A 20,025-nucleotide genomic window follows, 5' to 3' on the forward strand; every position below is an offset into this window, starting at 1 on the left:
AATCCCTTAGCCTTAGAAGAATGAAGTTTTTGTACTTCGATAGAATTAGATAGAGCAGAAGCACTAAGGGCCGGATTCCGAGTTCGGGATTTAGCTAAGTTCTAGACTTTAAGGTTGTGCAAAGGCTAAAAATAAACTTTTTACTTTAATATTTGAAATTGATATTTTCAAATATTATTTTAAATTCTTGTTTTACTAGATCAACAATACCATGAAGAATCAATCCATCCTCCATGAAGAATATCACCAGTAGCTAGTTTATTTTTAGCCTTTGCACAGCCTTAAACAGTTGGAGTCAGAAAATTGGCTTCCCAAAACGGGGCGAAGTCGCAGTAAATAGTTGCAGCAGAATTAATCTTTATTTTCAAATTTCTATGATTCTAGGAAACGTTCTTCCTTGACGAAATGAAAAATTACTAAACAATTGAAAAAAGCTGAAACTTTACACTATTTTTTATTCATTTTATTTTGTGTTCAATTAGTTTTACAAAATTCAATTTTTAAACGTGACTTTGACTATGACTACGACTACGCCCCGGTTCGGAAAGCCAATTTTCTGACTCCAGCTGTTTGAAGTCTAGGACTTAGCTAAATCCCGAGCTCGGAAACCGGCCCTAAGTTGTGAACGGAGTAGAGAATAAGAAAATAGGAATTTAAATACGTAACAAACAAGTAAATAAAACAGCAAACCATAGGACACTCGGATATAAAAAAGAGTTATCAATTCATTGGAAGTACATTACTCTGTTTTTTCTACAAATAACTTACTATTAGAAATAATGGAAAACTGTATATTTTCGAAATTTTGGTGGTCCTATGTAGCCTATTCCATATCCTGTATCCTTCTAAAACTAGTTTGTTATCTATTAAATTATAATATATATTCTTTATATCTATATTATGGAAGCGGGAATACAGGAGATTCAAATCTGACATAAAAAATGTCATTATATTGAAACATGAAATTTGTCTATCTCTGATGATCTTTATGAATTTGAATATTCAATCCAACTGTTTTAATTGGTGAAAATATGAGAGAATCAATTTGTTCACATTTGTAAGTATTGGGGAAATCAATCTATCAGTTATAATTTGAAAGTATTATAATTTGTATGAATGAGGTGAGTAAGAGAAACTCATCCTACTTAATTATTATCAAACGAAAATCCCATTTAAATGCTGTAAATCACCCCGAAGACTTCTGCTACTGCAAAAATATTGACAACAGGGTTAACAGCTGGATGAAAATTCGATGAGAGCTACTATCAAAAATTATTTGGCTGCCCGGGAATCGAACCCGGTACCTACTAATTGCTAGTCAGGGGAGTTATCCTACTTATTTGGAAAATTCTCAAGAGGTTGGTTGTGCTGATAGAGTAGTGGAAGAAGTTTGAAAAGGAAAGTTTCCAAAAAAAAATCCTAAAATTTTCTTCTCATTTAATCAGTTGCCATAATCATAGAGCATAGAATTCGAAAGTGCATGGAGAGATCATAGAGTTCTAGAGAGAGTGAAAAAGACAATTCAAGAGAGAGTTATACGATCCAAGGTAGTAAAGCTTTTTATTCCATACTCTCTGAAACAGTGGACCATTCTCAACTGTAGAAAATATTCATGAATATTCGTAATACACATTATAATGGCAGTGGAGAGAGATAGAACAGCGTTGCCGATTCTCTCCCTTGCCTCTACCTTACACTCTCTAGAAATAATGCTTTGGTTTATAAAGCAGTGGACCATTCCCAACTGTAGAAAATAATCGTGAATATTCGTAATACACATTATAATGGCAGTGGTGAAAGATATGAGAACAGCGTTGCCGATTCTCTTCCTTGCCACTACCTTCTATGGAGGATATTACCGGTATTTTATTCGCAAAAAAGATACATTTTTCAACTATCAAATAATAGATTTCCATAACACATATCGATATTGAGTTTTTGTTAATTTATAATATTTCCATATCGTCAAAAAACGATCTGGCAAGGTTGCGGAGCTGAAGAAGGATAGCGCTATCTGCTTTGTCGATTGATAGACAAGAATAGAAACAGCAATGCTAATCAAATACTGCCATTACAATGTGAACCTCACTATAGATCGGAACCCACTTAGAGCCTCCACTCTTCTCTCATCATCATCTGCCACGTGACTCACGCACAAGCCTATAGCACAAGTGGGAATCACATTCAGCAAAAAGACAAAAACAGACAACCAGAGCTCTGGAAAAATGAGACAGTAGATTTCGCGGTCTTGGCTCGGGAACAATGGATGCGTTCTGGGAATTTCTGACACAAATTCAATCAAATATATAACTTCCGGAGAGGAACAATTATTTTTGGTTTAATCCGCTTGGCTCTCTACCAGGATTTTCCTTATATATCTTATCTGTGAATGTAACTTTCATTTTTGATGTAACATTTTGGGAAATAGATTGATTTGCTTGACTAATTATCGTGATTTGATTTGGTGAATGTGTGAATGCATGGTAGTAAAAAAGTGAATGAAATCATACTAGTTCTCTGTGAAGCCTGAAAGAGATGAAATAAGGAACATGAGGTTATACAAGTAGTAACCACGGAATAGTACAAGGCTCAATGAATTTCTCATGACAGCTTTTCGAGTTTCAAGGTCTCATCTTTCAATCTCACAGGGTCGGCAACTCTTCGACTCGGTTGCACAAAAGCCTGTTGAGTTTTAACCTCAATCAAATCCAACAAGAACCAATCAGAGCAGCCTTCTTCTCACGAAAACCTTTTATGATTAGTTCTCGTGGCATTTGGTTATGATTAAAACTAAACAGGATTTTGTGGAACAGGGCCTACCCTCATTTTGAAACCATAAAATGGTAATTGACAGAGCGAAGTGAGGTCTAAGATTCAAGTCAACGGTTTTGCATTTCTCTTTATGTTCCGGATTTACAGCGAAACGCAGCAATAGATTTTCATGATATTTTACAGGTATGTTCCTTTTTGAATTTCGCGTCGACGTATACATAAGGTTTTTTTCGAAATTTTGCATTTTAAGGATAATACAAAAGGAAAAGGAGTCTTCTTTGAACGCCAATATTACCGTAAAAATCAGATTTTAGAATAAAATTATTCATCATAAATCAGCTGCCTAGTGGACTATAACACGGTATTTAGATGAAAACGGTAGGGGTCATGAAATGTGTGCGCAGTGGCCAGACAGCTAGATTGCGTCATCGCCACCAACCGAGGTTTTTAACACCTATTAGAAATTTATGAAACGTATTTTTGTTGAAAACAGATGATTGGATATAAAATGACGTCAGCTACACCGGAAATTTAGCACAAACATGCGCGTTACACCTACCGTCTTCTTCTATATACCGTGGACTATAATACTACTCGTTCAAAAATATCGAAAATCTTGAAAATTTATCTTTCCTTCAACGTTAGTAGACAGGTGTCTACTAACTTTGTCTTTCCATAAGCTGAGGCCATGATCCTAGTTTGGAGTGTGAAGTTATTGATAGAAATTTTTTTGCATTTTTCTCTTTAAATCTGATGATTAAAATTGCAACAAATATTATTGAAAAGAAATTGACTACTAAAATCATGAAAAGTGAAAAATGAAGTTTGTAGGAAATCAGCATTATAGTGTGTGGTTTATTTTGTTAATTTCAACACACCGATTTTTCGCCAACACGACAACACAGAATGTTCTCTGATGGGTTGATTGGATTGGTGTATCGACGGCAGCCAGACCTGATAACAGCGCTCACACCTCAAATTCCGGGACGACACGTCACGGTACGATATGACAGAAAGATCTATGTTTATTTATGATTTTTTCTAGACATATTAAATTGATAAATTATTTATTAATTTTTGAGAAAACATAACAACAGGTCAATGTAACTTACTGAGCGCGAGGTCTACTGTTCATAGAACTACTAGTTGAAATACTGTTGTTATAAACCAAAGCCCAGCGTGTCAAAAGAATTGAAATTGGCAATCAGGGCCACAGAATACATGGTAAATCTTTCCACAGACAACCAATGCATGGCAGGGTTGGAAAATCGTTGGAAAATCTTTCCACAGACCATCAATGCATGGCAGGGTTGGAAAATCGTTGGAAAATCTTTCCACAGACCATCAATGCATGGCAGGGATGGAAAATCGTTGGAAAATCTTTCCACAGACAAGCAATGCATGGCAGGATTTTAATATGGTGAGTTTAACTAAAAACTGTCAGTATTGTTTGAATGGAAAGCGTTGGTGTAATTCCCAAGAAATGCTGACAGAAAGGAGCGAATTCCACTTGAGTTCTCAGTCTCATTTGATGAAGGCGAAGACTACACACCGCGCCATCTAGCAGGAAAAATCTGAAACGATTGCTCGTAGTTGGCATTTTTCCCGCTAGTTGTCGCTAGCGCTGACTTTGATAACATGAGATTGGATCATAATTCAAGGAAAAGTGGGAGGAACCTATCTATCTCTTATCAGTACAATAGTGAGGATGTGAGGTCCACGTTATAATACTGTGTAGCAGCATTTGATCAACATTGGTGTTGTTATCCTTATCTATCATTCGACAAATAAGATAGCATCATCCTTTTTTACTTCTGCAACGTTGCCAGATCGTTCTCCAATAATGTAGAAATATAATTAATTAGCAAAATATTTCGTCTCAATTAAGAAAATTCATTGTAGAAATAAAAATTTCCTTGACGAATGACATATAATTGATTATTTTAAACCAGAATGAACAGTTGATATGATCACATCAGATATCTTCTATATAGAATGCAATGGCAAGGCAGAGAATCGGCAACACTGTTTTCCCATCTTACACCACTGCCACTATAACGTGGACCTCACTATGAACTGGAACTTGGCAACTATAAATTTAGCAGTAAGTTTTTCATAATGTTGCACTTTCAATGAACAATTTACTAATAAGGGAGTTACAATATTAAGTTATAATATTATTATATCAAGCTGGATGCTCTCTAGATAGCAAATAAATTGAAGAATTAGAATTAATTGATTGATCAAAAAACATTAGTTCCAGTGTTTGCCTTCTATAGAAAAGGGTGTACTTGTAGCAGGATGAGAATATTCTGCAGTGCCTCGCCGTTCCAGTTTTAGATTATTTATACCTTATTTTAACACTTTAAATCATCAGAACTCTCCCATATGTAGATCATCATTCATTTTCAATTGCTTCTCGGATCATCTCGACTTGTCATTCGCTTACAGTTGCTTCCGTAGGGATTGTAGGCGACTTCTGCGAGTGTGACTGTAGAGTGTTTTAATGTGTCTCTTGTCTGTTGAGTTGATGTTGTATGTTTTTTTCAATCCACTTTTGCACTAGTCCTCGAGGGTGTATGATTAGTAGCCTACTGATTCTGTTTTTTTTGTTCATTTCTTTTCTTCTATTATTTTTCCTTTTCTTTCATTGTAATTTTTCAATATTATTTTTTCTGTACTCTTACTATGTATAATGAACTATTGTAATTGTGTTGTCATGGAAGCAGTTTTTGGGAGAAATCCTGTATGCTTCCATGTTTTTCATAAATAAATAAATATGATCAACATTTTCGATTGCTGGAGGAGGCCAAGATCCGTTTTGGATTGTAGAGCCGTGGATGATGATGTACTTTGGAAAAAACACGAGATTTACATTGTTTACTGTTTTCAACGTTATTTTTCAAGCCAGAAATTCAGGTGTGATTCGAAAGTATAGGCCTATATATATATAGCGAGATCCACGTTATAATGACAGTGAGAAAGATAGGAGATCAACGTTGCCGATCATTCTTGTCAATGCCTTCTATAGACGGTAGCTGATACAGGTTTATTGATGTAATATTAACTATTTATTCTCATTTAAAATAATGAATCATATTTTCAATAATTTCATGATGAGGATGAAATATTTTGTTGATTTATAATTCTACATTGTTGAAAGACGATCTGGCAACAGAGCAAAGCGAGAAAGAGAAAGCACTTTGTTGAATGATAGACAAGGATAGCAATACCATTGTCAATCAAACACTGCCATTATAACATGGACCTCTCTATAGCCTACATGAGGATATCATCACTCAACAAATCCTTGCCTCAAAACAGTAACAGTGACAGATTTTCTCAGAAAAAATTCCATTCATTTTTTATTTTGTTTTGTTTCGTAGAAGGGACTGAAAATTGTGACAGAAACACCGGAATACGAAATTATTATTTTCGCCTTGTTTAAACCTGCCTTCTGTTAAAAATAATAACAATTGAATATGGACTCACTAATAGCACTTTATTAGGGCTCAGTTGCACAAACGCTGGTTCAATTTTAACCGTGATTAATTCCACGAGAACCAATCAGAGGTCTTCTCAAAAAGGTCTTCTCTGATTGGTTCTCATGGAATTAATCACGGTTGAAATTTAACCGGCTGTTATGCAACCGGCACTTGGAGTTTGAAGAATTAATGAGATTAATGTTAAGGATGCGGATGTTAAGTTCTCAATAGAGGAATGTGTTAACTTCCGAAATTCTGATGTAAGTTTATTATAACTAGTCGAATAGTTACAGTCTCCAATTGCCCAGATATAAGACTAGGAACTATTCAAAGCCTATGATACTAGGAACTATTCAAATAGGAGGCTATGATATTGTACTCACTCATCTATCGTACGTGACTACATTTTGAACGATATTAATATTCTTATAGAACCAGCGTAGCGATTTCTTACTGATGAGATGACTAGAGCTTTTTTTCATTAGATCAAAGCCTCATTAAGTTTAGCCTAATTCTGAAAATCTTTGAAATTCAGAACGAAAACCATTATCTATACTAATAATAAAGGAAAGAACTGGCTAGTACACACGTACGGGATAGGAAAATTATGTTTGACGCATCATCACGTCTGATCACTACTGGACTGATTAACTTGAAATTTTCCATACACATTCTTAATTCATCGAGGATGGTTATAGGCCTATTTTCAATTCTTCAAGATTTCATTACGTCAAATTTCCAGTTTGTAAAGTTTTAAAATAGACCCTTCCAGAGCACAGTTTACCTACTATTATTCCAATAAAACTATCCTGAAAACAACAGAGAAGAAACAATACCAAATTTCAAAAAAAATATTGAACAGGCATAAAAATCAATAATGTAAAAAGCACTATAAATATACTAAATAAAACATGCTAAGAATTGACATGCTATTGAGTAGTCTAAATATAGATATATTCTATTTTCATTCATGCTTTTCAAACATGCATTGTAGATATCATAGAATCATGCAGGTCTCCAAAAAATATGCGAAATGTTCAATTCATTCCTAAATATGTGATCAAAATACACATGTGGATTCACATTGCAATAAATGGAATAGAAAGCGATCGAAAAAAGTAATTATACTAAACATTACCATTTTATAGGTACTTGGAGAATTTGAACTTTAATTAATTGATGTATTTATTTATACATTGATAGATACGATATCATTCTGAACTATGAATGATTGGGAGAGGAACAACAGGCTTAAAGCCCAAAACTGTTCCTTTCCCAAATTTAGATAAATTGATTAAAATTTGTTGGTAAGTAGGCCTACAATATTCCAATTCTAACTCATGTATCAATCCTGAAAAACTACCAAGATAATTTAATCAATTGCAGTATTCCAAATATGGCCTTGAGAATCGTTTATCAACAACAAATCAAGACGATGTACTGGAGGAGGAGTTTAGGATTGACGTTGCTGGATCGAATCAGGAATGATATAATAAGAGAGAGAATGAGCGCAAAAAACACAATAATGGATGTCATTGGAGAGAAACAATTAAAATGGTATGGACACCTGCGCAGAATGAATGAAGGAAGACTTCCTTTGCAAGTATGGAATTGGGTACCAGCGAACAGAAATAGGCGTGGAAGACCGCGAAAGAAATGGGTATCCAATGTCCACATTCAAATGGAGAGTAGAGGTCTCTTTGAAGGAGACTGGATAAATAAGGAAAGATGGCGATTGGGGTGCGAGAAGCGACACAACTGAAGTTGCAAAAACTCGCTATATATATATATATATAAATCAAGACGAACTTACATTAGTTTCTCTCAACTTGTTTAACGGTTCTCATGACCATATTTGGTATACTTGGGCGTGTCTAGTTTCGACCAATGACAGCAAAGCTCAACCTTCATTGGTCAACAGGTGAAGCCTAGCGCTCCACCCACTCTATTCTGCTGTTCAATGTGCAAGTTTTCAGTTCATAAGAGATTGATATTGCAGTAAAAACGGAAACTAGTATCTCAAATTTTCCGCAAAAAATAGCGGCTTTGAAAATATCAAGTTGTTTTCATACAATTTTATATATAGATAACGCATGTTACTATAGAAATACATTGAAGATATTGCAATGCCAATCCACATGTATTTATTCACCTAATAAGTTTCTACCAGGTTTCTAGAAATAAACAAGAATAAAATTGTCTCAAAAAATATGTATTGGGTTGGAGGGAAGACTTTCAAATACAAAACAACTGGCAAAATTGAAGATAAGGAACTTATGGGACGTTATGGGATAAAAACTAAGAAATTCCCCTTTAGAGGAAACAAAAATCTTGAGAAACCCTCCGAGAATTTCTGGAAAAATTCATTATGATAATATTATCATGATACCATAATATCATACTCATATTATGAGTGAAATATATATTCACAAGGGTTATAATATAATATATTATATTCAAAGGTTATAATAATATTCACAAGGGTGAAACCTCCAATGAGCTACGTGATTGGAAGATTTTATGAGAATCTTAAGGTGCGTACAGACTGATGGACCACAATCATGTTTCACTTGTTTGATTCATTCAAACAGTAGATATTGGGAAAGTTCAGGGTTGTAGATTCATTGAAAAAATTACAATAATATTTGAATACAATTTGATAAGTTAAGCGCATAAGTTTAAGTTAATAAGTTGATAAGTTTTAAGCGCTTTCTGCCTTTCATCAGCTGGTGCTATGCTTATTGTTTATCTCACCGTGTACAAATATTTGACTTGAGGGAAGGCACAACAGACTCATGCCCAAAACTGTCCAATTCTCAATTTTTAGGTCTACTATACTGTCCGAATTGAAATGTAGGGTATAGCAGTTTCACTTTTCAAAAAACAATTGACACACTTCAAAGCCCAGAAAAACGAAAAATTTCAAATCAAATGGGTACTATCAAAGTCTAAAATAAACAAAATCTAGAACAGTATTCAAGAAGTAAATTATGAATGAAACTAGGAAATGTTGAGCTAAAAACTTCACGCACTTTTCATTATCTATCTCTCTGCATTTGGGGTTGTGTGACAGAGAGGACCAGGAGTCCTAACTCCGCCCTAATAGAGGCAATTAATGAATCAATCAATCATCTGTAGAAATACAGATATGATAAGCATATCATAAGCTGATGAAAAGCAGCAAAATGAGCGTGAACGTAGCGCATAACTCTGTATGCACTTTTAGAATTAGTGGAAGTTCTAAGCTCCAGGTATTTGAGAAGTAAGAGTAAAAACAAAATCAATGTTACTTAGAAATCTTTAAAAACAAGAAGAAAAACGTAATTTAACTCTCGTGGAAAGATTATTCTTGAGAAAATAAAAATATCATAACCAACTTTTTGGACTAGTGTATGAATTGAAATTCGGGGAAGAAACAGTTTTGGGCTGTGCCTGTTTGTCCTTCCCATTAATTTTAATGAATTAATTACTGTGTAGCATTGAATAAATAAATAAATCATGGCACAAAGGATTTATCAAAGACTTGGTAATAATTTTTAAACTCCTATATAAAATTCTAAGAAAGTATACGGAAAATTTTACTTTTAATTTTAGAAAATTGTGAATCTTTTTAAACTTTTTCAAAACTATCACTAAGGGTAAAACTTTTCAGAAAATTCTCGGAGGGTAGTTTCTAGAGAAGAATCTTTATATTATGTGGATACCTCTCTTGCAACTGATAATAGATTTGGAAAAATGACGATGTAGGCTCAACTCACACTTACGCGACTCAGGTCGAGGAGAGACTCGACTCTTATCGAGAGCATGTTATCAAATGGTGACACTCAGACCAGTCCATTCTAGTCTCCGCGACGTCAACATTTGAAAACACATGCTCTCGACTAGAGTCGAGTCTCGTCTCGACCTGAGTCGTGTAGGTGCGAGTTGAGCCTTAGAGGATTAAACTGTTGCAACGGATACTGTCATTGAAATAATCTTTAGGTATTGAAATTGTTCACCAACAATTCAACAAATTTTTGGGAATGATGAATGAACTTTTAGTAACTTCTGCAAAGGAATTAAAAGGTCTTCAGGGTCTGAAGTTGTTCATCAACAATAATTTAATAAATTTTTGGGAAAGATTGAGAAACTTTTGCCAAAAAAAAAACATTTTTGAGGATAAAGAGCTCACTGATAATATCATTAAAAAACTAGAGGATTTAGAGGATAAAACCCCTGCAACTGATACTGCCACTGATAGAAAATACTGCCAAGTCACGTTTACTGTGTCACAGTTACTGTGTGACAGTTATTGTGTCACAGTTACTGTGTAACAGCTATTGTGTCGTCACTCTTACCAAACGGCGCGGCTGCCGGACCAGAGGCCGATTCATGCCGTTCATCTTGTGGTACAGACCACATGCGTTGCACAGGTAATGCCCGGTTCCGTCGCGACGCCACAGGGGCGTCGAAATTGCGCCACAGTTCACGCACTCGCGGCCCTCTTGAAAGAACTCCACCTCGTCCACTGTGAACAAACATCGCTCATGTATCCTTTTTTAATGTATCGTGAATCGTGTTACATGTATCATGTATCATTGTGAAGAACAGGATTGAACAGTATCCTACAATAAAGTATCGATTTATGTTCAGCACGACGACATTCAAATTTTTTTTCATTAATGTCAGTTATACACACATCGATTTTCGGAAGTAGGCTACGATTTTTGCCGTCCTTATAAGTTCTATTGGTATGAACAGATTATGTTTGTCAAATTACCTTCAATCTTATAGAATTCATAAGGACGGCAAAAAATCAATATATTATGTGTAACTCAACGTTAGTATACAGATCTACTAACTTTGTGTGTAACTGGCTTAACAGCTGATTGGAGGCATCGATCGAAACCGAAATCTACACCGCGACTCACTAATTATGTTTGCATCTTCAGGGCCAAGTCACATGGAGCGTTTTTCAGGCATTCTAAGACGAGACGCAGGGCAGGAAGCTTACTGATTGGCTGATTATTAGCTGATTCTCGTACGCCATCCCAATCAGCTGATAATCAGCCAATTGAAGACCTTCCTGCCCTGCCGACTAACTCATCATGTTTGCATCTTCAGGGTCAAGCCACATGAAGCGTTTTCCAGGCATTTTAAGACGAGACGGCAGGGCAGGAAGCTTACTGATTGGCTGATTATTAGCTATTCCTGAGCGCCAAACCAATCAGCTGATAATTAGCCAATTGGAGAGCTTCCTGTTCTGCCGACTTGTCCTTTGACAGTGTAAAAACGCCTGAGAAAAACGCTTCGTTTGTTTTGAGAAAAACAAACTGAAGAGTAGTATAATATCATAGGCACCTCTAAAGGTGCGTACAGATTTCCGCGCCGCGAACATGAGCAATTCACTTTCAATCAGCTGATGCCAAGCTTTATATATCTGTATCTTACCGTTTCTGTAAAAATACAGATATAATCAGCTGATTAAAAGTGAATTGTTCATGTTCGCGGCGCGTATATCTGTACGCACCTTAATAGAGGTACCTCTGTATTAGACGTGACTATGTATTCTATATACTTTTGAAGTGGACTATTCATTTAGGTGTGGTAAATTATCAAGTACTATTAATTATTATATTGTATTTAAGTTTAACAGTTTACTATGAACAGAATCTTCTTGTATCATCCCCAGATTTGATATTTATATAGGAGAACTATTCTCTGGAAGAACAAGGTTCAAAGCTGACTATTTAGAACTAGAAGAGACTAATTTTATGATCTACACAAAGTTCGGAATTTGGATAGCTCCGAGAGTTACGGAGATTAAGGGCACCCGAAAGCCCTATACAAGCAATGTTAACTAAATGACACATATCTCAAGAATGGTTAAAGATAGAGCCTTGAATTTTTTTTTATTCGAAAGATAATCAAAATATCTAGTTCCTACCACAGGTTTTTTCAAATCAACAATAAAAAAAAAAGTTATGATTTTTTTTTCAAAACACGATTTTTTTCTCATAATTTTCTCATTCAATGTACTCTATTTTTTTTTTTAATAAACCTTGTCCAAAAATCTTGTGAGAGGAACTAGATATACACCTAAGCTACCTGTGTTACAAATTTGAGAGCTCTATCTCTAATAGTTATTGAGTTACATGTCATTTAGTGTTTGAAAATCAAATTTTTCAGGAAGCGAAGAAAACCAAAAAAATAGAATATTTGTTGTAACTCACAGATCAATATCCTCCTGCGCAGTAAGCTGGATTGTCAGGGTCTTCATCTGCTTCATAAAGGTCTTCCAGTCTTCTTTTCTGTACATTTCTTGTCTGCCTGATTTTCTTTTGGAGTTCCAGAGATGCCTTTTCTCCATTTCTTATGCGTTCTTTGTCCAGCCGCTTCATTGCCAGCACCATGTTTCTTCCAGCCTCCAAACCCATTTCTTCCATAACTTTCACTTTGGAAATATATCCTTCATTGAAAGACGAAACAGCTTCATATACACCTAACTCAAGGACAGGAAGGGTCACAAAAGTACGTTTTGGTACACGAGTCCAAATCAGATTGTTCAAGGACTCGTTGGGATTTTGCGTCTTGCCCTTCAAACATTTTTCTAGAAGTAGAGGATCAGCCAATGATTTGAATACAGGTTTTATCGCTGACATGATGATTTCAGGTATGTGGAAGTGGTTCTTGTGGTCATATACTGCATTTTCAATTGCAGCTTTATGGAATTTGCACCAGGTATTGGCATCCTTGGGACAAAGTTGATGGGTTGGATTTTCATTTGTTGACTGAACATGGAAATATGTAGCCCATATTGCTCTCTGCATATCTTTTACACTGTGAGTGTTCCTTCTTATTGCCAACCCATAGAAAATTTGGAGTTTTTTTACTCTCTCACCTGTCAGACGTCCTTTTCCTTTGAGAGGTTTTCCGTCACTCAACTTTTCATTTCTCAGTTTGAAAAGTCGTGTCCCCATACGTTTTTGGATGTGGCCAATACACTCAAGTTTGTGTATAGAGACATCCTGACCATAAGGCTGTGCCTCACAAACTGCCTGATATCCTTTGGAATCTCCATCACCCAAATATTCGGTATACTTTACATTATACTTGGGCATGGAGCGGCTGAAAAGTTTGATGGCACCATCAATTTCCATCCCCCCACTTGTACCACGGTAGTTGGCTTGGCAGTCATCTTCGTGAATATTTTCAAGCCTTTGTGGGCATTTGCAATATTTTGATAAAGCACAAATATCTAGAACCTTACCAGTGTCCACTGATGTGAGAGAAACTATGCCATTTAGCGAAGAGAAGCCTCGCTTTTGCCAAGAGCCATCTAAAGCTACACACAGATTTCTATCATCACTGTTTTCAGCACATGCTTCCTCAACTGCAGACTTCATCGACTCTTCACACACAGATATCACAGTTGAAGTTAGGGCTTTCTCATGAAGGGAAAACATTGTCGGTGGAGCAGATAAGTTCATGATACCACACAGACTTTGAGCACTTTTATATCCTTTACCAATTGTTCGCATACCTAATATGAGCCTAAGGTTCAAGTCATAAAATGTATGACTTTTATTATCATCATTATTCACCTGAATAGGCCTATCAACTTTTTTACAGTTCTCAAATGTTTTTAAAGATTCACAGTTCTTGCACAATATTTTTATTTGTGAAGCTAGGCCTACAATTGACTTCCTACTTATGTGTAGTGGATGATTACAAAACTTACAAACTGCAATGTCATGTAGCATCAATTCAAGAACGTCTAAATCAATTATTTCGTAGCACTGAATGTCATTTCTATCATTATATTTGTCAAGGTTCTGACTTAGTTTTATCTTTGAGCTGGAAGGTTGATAATGATCATGTTTTTCTTTCTGGATGGGTGTAGATGTAGCTGCTTCATCAGTTGATTTGGCTACAACTTTCTTCCGTTTATAAGACAAGCGTCTTGTTCCAACTTTCTTTTTATTTCCCATTGTATTACACAATGAAACTATAAAATGTACTTACAAATCACTTTGACTTTGTTTTTTTAGACACAACCAAACACCAAAAATCGAAAACTATAAAAATCGCATCCAACATAACCGCAAACCGCAATTCAATAACAACAACACTATTCACCTTCAACTACACATGTTCGTATCATTGCCAACATAACAATGTACATCATAGCGAAAGAATTGTGAAAATCGCTTGATGCATTCAAAAGTTATACTGTTTTGAAATATTTGGTAATTTTCTTGAAATCAAAGTTAGAAAAAGGATTGTAGAGTATTAAAAAATACCAATTTTCATTGTGAAATAAACATGCAAATATCAAGTATCTTATATGAATGCATTCAGAAAACCAAGATCTATTCAATGGCGCCAAAATTCAAAAATCGACAAAAAATTTTTTTTTTGCCTTTTTGGGTGCCGTTAAAGAGAATACGGAACAATGAGATTGTCAATCTGTTAAATTCTGTGTCAAATAATCTGTTGATTTATTTATATTATTAATTATAAAATATTTATCATATTGCATAAAATTATCACCGTGCTCTTAATTGGTATTATTCGTTTGATTTGAGATTATTGAGTTATTGTTCAGTCGACCCATTTGTATCACATTCCATGACTCAGAAAGAAATCTACAAATAAAAGAGTTTTCAAACAAATATACATCTATGAAACCAGAAGTCTAGAGATAAGAAAAGAAAAATATCCAAACCATCCAATATTAAAAAAATTGAGTTATATGAATTCCAGAGTTTAACGAAACAAGCAAGCCTCATATCAATCATCACCGGAATATACGAAATGCAACTCTCGATTACTACTTGTCAGTTTGACGACACAAATTGTCTATTCGCAGAAAAAATCAAACTATACTTCGACTCCAAACCAAATTCAGTAGTAAACATGTCTCTGAGAAGAATACCCTCTTCAGTTTGTCAATTATCGCAAGTTGACAAGCCCTTACAAAATTTTCAACAACTCGGGGAAACCGTTGACTTCCCAATGTCCCAATACAAAAAATGAACAACACATATCCCAGAGCCATGCTTTCTCACTCTTACTTCTTCTCTTCCCATTTCTCTCTCACGAACACTCTTTCTCTCTCTCTCTTGACACCAACAAACCTGTCACAGAACTGTCGACAAAATGACAAATGACTTTCGAATTGAGTGAGGTCGCCAGTGAACTTCTAGTCTAAAAAACATTTATGTCTAATATTCCCCAAAAATGAGAATGTTTCTAAGATGAAACGGAGATATGATAAGAAAAGTTCTACAGTAGCTACTGGAGGTTTTCTCCCATCATAGTCTCTCACTAGACATTTCATTCCGTTTTTCAATCAATTTTAGAAAACATTTGATTTTGATTGATTGATTGAGTACTTTATTTATGTAGATTACAATATATACTGGCTTATACACTAAGCCAGTATATATTGTCTTTGAAGAGAGCATTTGGAGAAACCTCTTGATTTTGACACTTGATAATTTCGAGTTTAGCTAAAGCTCGTCTAGAATAAAATAGAATAAGAACACTATGAATATACTGTAATTATAGAAAAATATAAAAAAAAAATTGATTCTGACAGTTAATAATGATGAGTTTAGACAAAAATAGTCGTGTATAGAATAAAATGGAATAAGAGAACTAAACGTTCCCTAAGTTTTCAGGGAATTTCATAGTAATTGTTTTTTTGTAAAAGTTTGTTAGTAATTGTAATCATAGAAGAAACCTTTTGAATAATATCAACTGTTTATTCTTGTTTAAAATAATCAGTTATATTTTATTCGTTAAGATAATACACTTTTCAATGATTAAATAATAAATTTCTATGATTCAGATTGAATATTTTGTTAATTTATTATATTATTTCTATATTCTTAAAAAAAGATCTGACACCATTGCGGAGCTAGACAAGGATAGAGCTATCTGCTTTGTCGAATGATAGACAAGGATACCAACACCAATGTTGATCAAATACTGTCATTATAACGTGGACCTCACTATAGCAGACGGAAAACACAGCTCAATTCTTACAAACTATTGATTAGTTATTAGCATTCCTATTTCTTCCTCTCTCTTTCTTTCTTTCTCTCCTTTATTCCATCCTCTACCGTCATTAAAATCTCATCCATGTGTCTGTTGAACTCAGCTGGCAGACAAAACAGTCATAATTGATAATTAACAGAATCTGCGAAATATTTTACCGGACGACGGAGCTGGCTATTTTCAGAAACTCATTTTATACGAGAACTGTATTGTGATGAGGTTATTGTGGAGGAATTTGTGATTACATAAGGGCCAAGTTGTAAGACTGTTCCAGATGATCCAGGTTTCAAACCGCCTAATAATAGAATATCACAGGTTGTTTTGCTATCTCTCAATTCTCAGTATGATACTGGACAGTTTTTCATCGTTATTATCAGGTCAGTACAATGATCGGAAAATAAAAAACAGCTATTGCCCAAAACTTCTTCAATTTCTCAATTATAATTTAGTAGCTTGAATATTTCCAGGTGAAGAACTGTTTCAAGTTTTAACAATGTTTCAGATGATCGAGGTTTCAAACCGCATTGATAGACAGGATGTTCTACTATCTCTCAATATGATACTTGTCAGTTTTTTCATCGATATAATTTGGTAACTTGAATTTTTCCATATGAAGAACTGTTTACAGTATCAACAATGTTTCAGATGATCGAGGTTTCAAACCGCATTGATAGACAGGATGTTCTACTATCTATCAATTATGATACTTGTCAGTTTTTCATAGTTATAATTCAGTAACTTCAAAAATTCCAGGCAAAATACGGTTTTAAAGTTGTAAGAATGTTTCAGATGATCAAGGTTCTCAAACCATATCAATGCACGAAACGTGGAGGGTTGTCCTACTACCTTTCAATAACTTGCTATCATTTTCCTATCAATATAGTTCAACAACTTTAATACTTCTAGGCGAAAAAACTGATTTTTCACAAGTTGTAAAAATGTTTCAGATGATCTAGGTTTCCAAACCGCATTGATAGACAGGATGTTCTAGTATCTCACATTATGATACTTGTCAGTTTTTCATCGTTATAATTTAGTAACTTGAATATTTCCAGGCGAAGAACTGTTTCAAGTTTTAACAATGTTTCAGATGATCTAGGTTCCAAACCGCATTGATAGAAAGGATGTTCTTATATCTCTCAATTATGATACTTGTCAGTTTTTTCATCCTTATAATTTAGTTACTTCAATATTTCCAGGGGAAATACGGTTTTAAAGTTGTAACTATGTTTCAGATGATCCAGGTTTCAAATCGCATTAATAGACAGGATGTTCTACTATCTTTCAATATGATACTTGCCTGTTTTTCATCGCTATAATTCAGTAACTTCAAAATTTCTAGGCGAAATACGGTTTTAAAGTTGTAAAAATGTTTCAGATGATCGAGGTTCTCAAACCATTTTAATGCACGAAACGTGGAGGGTTGTTCTACAACCTCTCAATAAACTTGCTATCATTTTCCTATCAATATAGTTCAACAACTTTAATACTTCTAGGCGAAAAAACTGATTTTTCACAAGTTGTAAAAATGTATCAGATGATCTAGGTTTCTAACCGCATTGATAGACATAATGTTCTACTCTCTCTCAATTATGATATTTGTCAGTTTTTCATCGTTATAATTTAGTAACTTCAAAATTTCCAGGCGAAATACGGTTTTAAAGTTGTAACAATATTTCAGATGATCGAGGTTTTCAAACCACATTCATAGACAGAATATGACCGGTTGTTGTGGTACCTCTCAATATGATATTTGTCAGTTTTTTATTAATATATGGTAACTTGAATATTTCCAGGTGAAGAACTGTTTACAGTATTAACAATGTTTCAGATGATCGAGGTTTCAAACCGCATTGATAGACAGGATGTTCTACTATCTCTCAATTATGATACTTGTCAGTTTTTCATCGCTATAATTCAGTAACTTCAAAATTTCCAGGCGAAATACGGTTTTAAAGTTGTAACAAGTCTCAGATGATCAAGGTTCTCAAACCATATCAATGCACGAAACGTGGAGGGTTGTCCTACTATCTCTCATAAACTTGCTATCATTTTCCTATCAATATAGTTCAACAACTTTAATACTTCTAGGCGAAAAAACTGATTTTTCTCAAGTTGTAAAAATGTATCAGATGATCTAGGTTTCTAACCGCATTGATAGACAGGATGTTCTACTCTCTCTCAATATGATATTTGTCAGTTTTTCATCGTTAAAAAAAAAAAGTAAAATCGTTATAATGTAGTTACTTTAATATTACCAGGCGAAATACGGTTTAAAGTTGTAAAAATATTTCAGATGATCGAGGTTTTCAAACCACATTTATAGACAGAATGTGACCGGTTGTTCTGGTACCTCTCAATATGATATTTGTCAGCTTTTCATCAATAAAATTTGGTAACTATGATATTTTCAGGCTTGAAAACCTTAGGAGAAACCTCCCCAGAACCAGTGTGCAGTGTGTACATATTGATTTCACTCTATCCAGTTCTAACCTATCTCTCTCTCGAAATACAACTTTTAAAAAAACTCCACAGCTGATCTGTGGCCACTGCTACCTGTATAGTTGTTGTTATACGATAGCTGACAATGTACTCTTAAGTTAACAAGTCGTCTTAACCGAAAAAGTGGGAATCCACTCCACCATAACCACTATTACAATGTGATCAATCATTGATAAAAGTTGGAGAGAAAAAATAGAATTTATAATACAGGGAGACTGTATTTATAGCTTTTCTTCCTTTTTCTCCCTGTACTCTACCTTCTGACCATATATCAGCTCAGACAGCGTATGCATGGTATAGTATACAAATCAACCCAAGTATACAGGAGTAAGTGGAAGAAGCCAGTTCTGACGAGGTTAATCAATTATTTTTGTTTCTGGTATAAAGTGTCGAATACCGAGCAAGTAGCTATTAAATTCACCACGTGTGAATGACCCATCAAAGATACATCAAAAACCAAGAGCCATCGTGTCATCAAAGATATATCAGAAAATATTCTTCGTCTCTGGCCCAAAAATGGAAATTACCCCTGAAATTGAAGGTGGTTAAGCTGTACTTAAGGAATATGATAAAAGTACTATTCCATAATATCTCTTCACTCTTATTCTCCTACTGATTAAGATTTCACTCTCTCACGTTCTCGTTCACCCACTCCTCTCTCTCTCACTCTCTCATCCTCTCTCTTTTCATATCTCTCTATCTATATCTCTCTCTATATATACATATCTATCTTTCTCTATCTCTCTCTCTCTCTCCGTTGAAGTCAACAAAACGTGACAAATAACCGAAAACCTCTAGGCGCCAGCTCTTGAGTCAAGTCTAGCTATAAGTTTCCGGTCCAAAGTGTCCCTCAGCCGAAGGACACTTTACTACACTTTACACACTTTACAAAATTTACACTTTACCCCTGAAGGGGTTGAAGACCGGACACTAAACTGTCACCAATCACGAATTTCTTGTTTAAAAAACACGTTTTCCATGTTTTTCCACAGATTTGTTTGCGTTGAAGACACCAACAATAACAGTTTAACAAATTATAGATATCCTTCAGTCACAGAAATCGGCCAATGTTTGCTTTAGTAAATGACACCCCAAAGGATTCTCTTCAAATATTGTCAGTATCTTTTATAACACTGGGGTGAAATTCACTTGAAACTGTCACCATTCCTCATAAATATCTACAACTTCTTCTATTGAACTACTGCTGACAGGTTATAAGTTT

General features: G+C 34.8%; 1 protein-coding gene across 5 annotated transcripts in view; it reads right to left on the reverse strand.

Moving 5' to 3' along the window:
- Window positions 1-20,025, reverse strand: part of LOC111056291 (box A-binding factor) — a 135,920-nt gene that overhangs the window by 16,597 nt on the left and 99,298 nt on the right. For 2 of the 5 annotated variants that reach the window (XM_039439875.1, XM_039439877.1), the window contains exon 5: window positions 10,595-10,764. The exons of 1 other annotated variant lie outside the window; for it this stretch is intronic. In XM_039439875.1, coding sequence (XP_039295809.1) covers window positions 10,595-10,764 — 170 coding nt within the window. The remainder of the gene's footprint in view (window positions 1-10,594; window positions 10,765-20,025) is intronic. 2 more of the 5 variants (XM_039439873.1, XM_039439874.1) reach the window with 1 other exon arrangement.

The sequence above is a fragment of the Nilaparvata lugens genome, chromosome 13 (genome assembly GCF_014356525.2).
Source record: "Nilaparvata lugens isolate BPH chromosome 13, ASM1435652v1, whole genome shotgun sequence".
NCBI classification, from domain to species: domain Eukaryota; kingdom Metazoa; phylum Arthropoda; class Insecta; order Hemiptera; family Delphacidae; genus Nilaparvata; species Nilaparvata lugens.